This window comes from Cryptotermes secundus, unplaced genomic scaffold (genome assembly GCF_002891405.2).
Source record: "Cryptotermes secundus unplaced genomic scaffold, Csec_1.0 scaffold2310, whole genome shotgun sequence".
Taxonomy (NCBI): Eukaryota; Metazoa; Arthropoda; class Insecta; order Blattodea; family Kalotermitidae; genus Cryptotermes; species Cryptotermes secundus.
The window spans coordinates 291,484-294,919 of record NW_019721800.1 but is presented as its reverse complement, the minus strand read 5'-3'; the positions used below and the strand labels follow the sequence as shown (position 1 = coordinate 294,919).

General features: G+C 38.9%; 1 protein-coding gene across 2 annotated transcripts in view; it reads left to right on the top strand.

Moving 5' to 3' along the window:
- Window positions 1-371: 371 nt before the first annotated feature.
- Window positions 372-3,436, top strand: part of LOC111861222 (coatomer subunit alpha) — a 79,724-nt gene continuing 76,659 nt past the window's right edge. For both annotated transcript variants that reach the window (XM_023845617.1, XM_023845616.1), the window contains exon 1: window positions 372-572. In XM_023845617.1, the coding sequence (XP_023701385.1) occupies window positions 493-572 (80 nt within the window). In that variant the 5' untranslated portion in view covers window positions 372-492. The remainder of the gene's footprint in view (window positions 573-3,436) is intronic.

Here is a 3,436-nt window from a genome sequence, read left to right as displayed (position 1 = left end):
GCTGTTGTATTGATGTAAATGAAATATTCATACTTCACAGGCACTGCTGAGAAACTTTCTCCAACTGGATATGAGTGAAGTGATATTATTAAAGCCCCTTCCAAAAGTGGAGTAAGAACCTCTACAGTACAAGAGAGCAGGGTGGCAAGATTATTCACCGCTGTTTTATGAGCACGCTAGTCGGGTGCCTAGTACGATAGGCAAGTTGGGAAGACAAGTACGATAGTAGTTAACTATCTTACCGACTACACCCTCGGCAGTGGCTACAGCCATTTTGCAGGAGTATCCTGAACGAGGAAAATAGATGACAGAATAATGCACTGGGACGTCGCAGCTACAACATTGTCATGCAAATACATGAAGTTGCATGTCTATGTTATTTGTCTGTGTGCTTGGCAGGTTGACGTGTCGTGTGTTGCAGGTTGTGTTTGCGCAAGAAATTTATATGTAATTTGCCCGCTTTGGATCTCTGTGAATTACATTTTTGCGAGCATGTTAACAAAATTTGAAACAAAGTCAGCTCGTGTGAAGGGACTGTCATTTCATCCTAAACGTCCATGGGTTCTATCAAGGTACGAATTTATTTTGTCATTTGTCGGTACTAGTATAAATTTAAAAAATGTAATTTGTCTCTTGCATTGTATTATAAACCACAGTACAAGCCCTGTAACATATTATGGGTAACGTTCACATCATTGGCTAGGATCAGAGGGCTCAATTTGAGGTTTTATTTGAAGCGAAATACAGTGAAAGCATGAAGACCCCCCCCCCCGATATTTTGTACAGGGGCAGTAGATGAATGAATGAACAGACGATTTGTAAAGTGTTATTCATGATTCCTTGCAAAAGAAGTTACTGGGTTTAGGTACTGTGGTGAACCCAGAGCACAAAATTGGCTTTCGTTCACGTTGTGTTATTCCTAAATATTAAAATTAAAATTGTATTAATTTATCCTTGCTTAATGTGTATACATTTTTATACACCTGCAGGCTCTTAATCACGTTTATAGTCAAGTGAGTGGAACTGCTGCTTTGTGTTTTGGAAGTCTTGATTGATTGTAGATGAATAGATAAATAGGTAGGTACATGCATTACATAGAAAAAACTTGGGCAGTGATACTAAAAAGTTTAAATCAGAGTTAAAGAATTATCTACATGCTCATTCCTTCTACTCTTTAGATGAATACTTCAATGTAAATAGAGAATGATGTAAAATTAAGTTATGTTAATTTTTAAGCTAAAATTACCTGTACTTATGTATGTAACCTTTTGACTTGTTCTGTATCCAAAGGTACTAACCTGCTTAGGATTTATAGAATGTAAATAAATTCAATTTAATTCAATAGAGGCTACAAAGCAGGACATAGGACATATCAGTTTACCATATATCACGTTCCAAAAATACCTAGGAATACAATACAGTTACAGAATATTTCCAAGAAAATAATATCATACAGTAGACTAGACCATATGTACAGAGACTTTCTTGAACAGCTGAATAGCCTGACACTTAGTATTGCCCTGTTAGCTGGATCTTTAGCCATCATATACTGAGACATTAGAGCCTTAGGTTATGGCTAATATGCTGTGTGCTATAAACATAGACATGAATGTCTTAAAATAAATTTGTTAGAGGAACTTGTGATCACAGTAGATGCTTAAAATGCCTTCCTTCTGCTCTTCACCAAACTTAGAGCTCTTGAAAACATTATTTGACATTAGTTTGAGTTTACTGACCTCGATATATGTAATTATTCCACAGATGTTAAGCTTGAATTCGTCCAGTGTGTGGCAATTAATGAATACACTTTGTATTTTTAGGTTTTCCCACACTTAGAAATCACTTTGTATCCCATAATCTGTGATGTATCAGCTGTTGTAAAAGACCTTGTTTAAAACATCAATAATAATGTGTGCCCTAGCACCATTTTGCATAAAATAATTATATGTCCTTTCTTTTTCCATATTGCTCTCAAAAAGGGCTGAAGAACATCACTGACACACTGATCCAAATTAATAGCATGTTCAGAAGATATGGGTCCTACAATTTTTAGGTTCTAGATTGATATTACTTCAGTACCTATTGATCAGAGCATTGATATACCCACTCAAGTGGAAACAGACTCCATCGTTAAGGAATATAAGATTTTGGTCCAGAACACCGTCATGTGCTGCCCACAGAAACAGTTTTTCCTCTCATAATTATCTTTTTCAGTTAGTTCAATATGTGTAATTTTATACAAGACAGAGATGTAACTTTTTTTATACTCCCACAGTGTTGTTGAAATGTGTGCATCTTGAGTTAGCTGTATTACGGATTAGCAAGAAGAATTTTCCGATCTGGTGCAAGACTTTTCCTCAGCACAGTATTCTGTTAGCATATTTCTGTATAAGAAAGATCCAGGTGAATGCACTTTGTTCATCAATTCAGAAATCATTATGCAGCTGGAACTGAAGCATCAGGATACCCATGGCAAAACTTTCTTTTACATGATTTAAATGATTTATTTGTCACAAAAGTGTTGTATAGAAGTACCTGCTATTCAGGTGTGTATTTCACCAACTCAAGTTAGTACTGCTTATGGATTGTGAGATGCCCCTCAGTGAATCACTGAAGCTGGAGGCTGTGAATGTGGCAGCTGGACTAGCAGGGAAGCTGCAGGAGGTAAGGGCTGGAACCACCATGAGAACAGGGCTACCAGTGACAGCGCTGTAGGATTGGGTGACAAGGACAAGTTGGCCTGCACCCCAATGATGAGGAGAAGATAGTGTTCTGTACCAAATGGGGGCTGTGGCAGTTCACAGTTATGCCTTTTGGCCTTTGCAGTTCTCCAGCAATATTGGAATGTCTGATAGAATCCATCTTAAGGGGCTTTACTTATGAAGCCTTCCTTGTATACCTTTATGATGTGACTGTTGTTGACTGGACATTCCAGGAGCAGCTTGACAAACTGCAGAAAGTGTTCCAAAGATGCTGAAGGGCCCACCTCAAACTGAACTGAAGGTGATACAATACCTGGGACATATTATGTCACCAGAAGAGTGATTACAGACCAAAAGAAGCTGGAGGCTGCAAGGAAGTGGTCACTGTCCCAAGATGAATATGAGTTGAGATTTCTTGGCCTATGTGCCTAGTGTTGGGGGGGTTCATGGACACTGCTAGGCCACTGATCCAGTTCACAGAAGAAAAGCAGACTTTCCAATGGTCTTCAGAAGCAACAGCTGCCATCTGGTCCTTGAAGAAGTCCTTTTGAATGGCAGTCATCCTAGGATCTATGTGGCCAGGTGAATGGTTCATTGTTGACATGGTCATGAGAAGCATGGGAACTGAAAGCAAGCTGTTTCATATGCAGGAGGGCCAGGAGCTTGTAGTAGTGTACTGCAGCAGGACCCTATCAGTGGGCTGACAGGAACTACTTCATGACTTAACAGGAGTT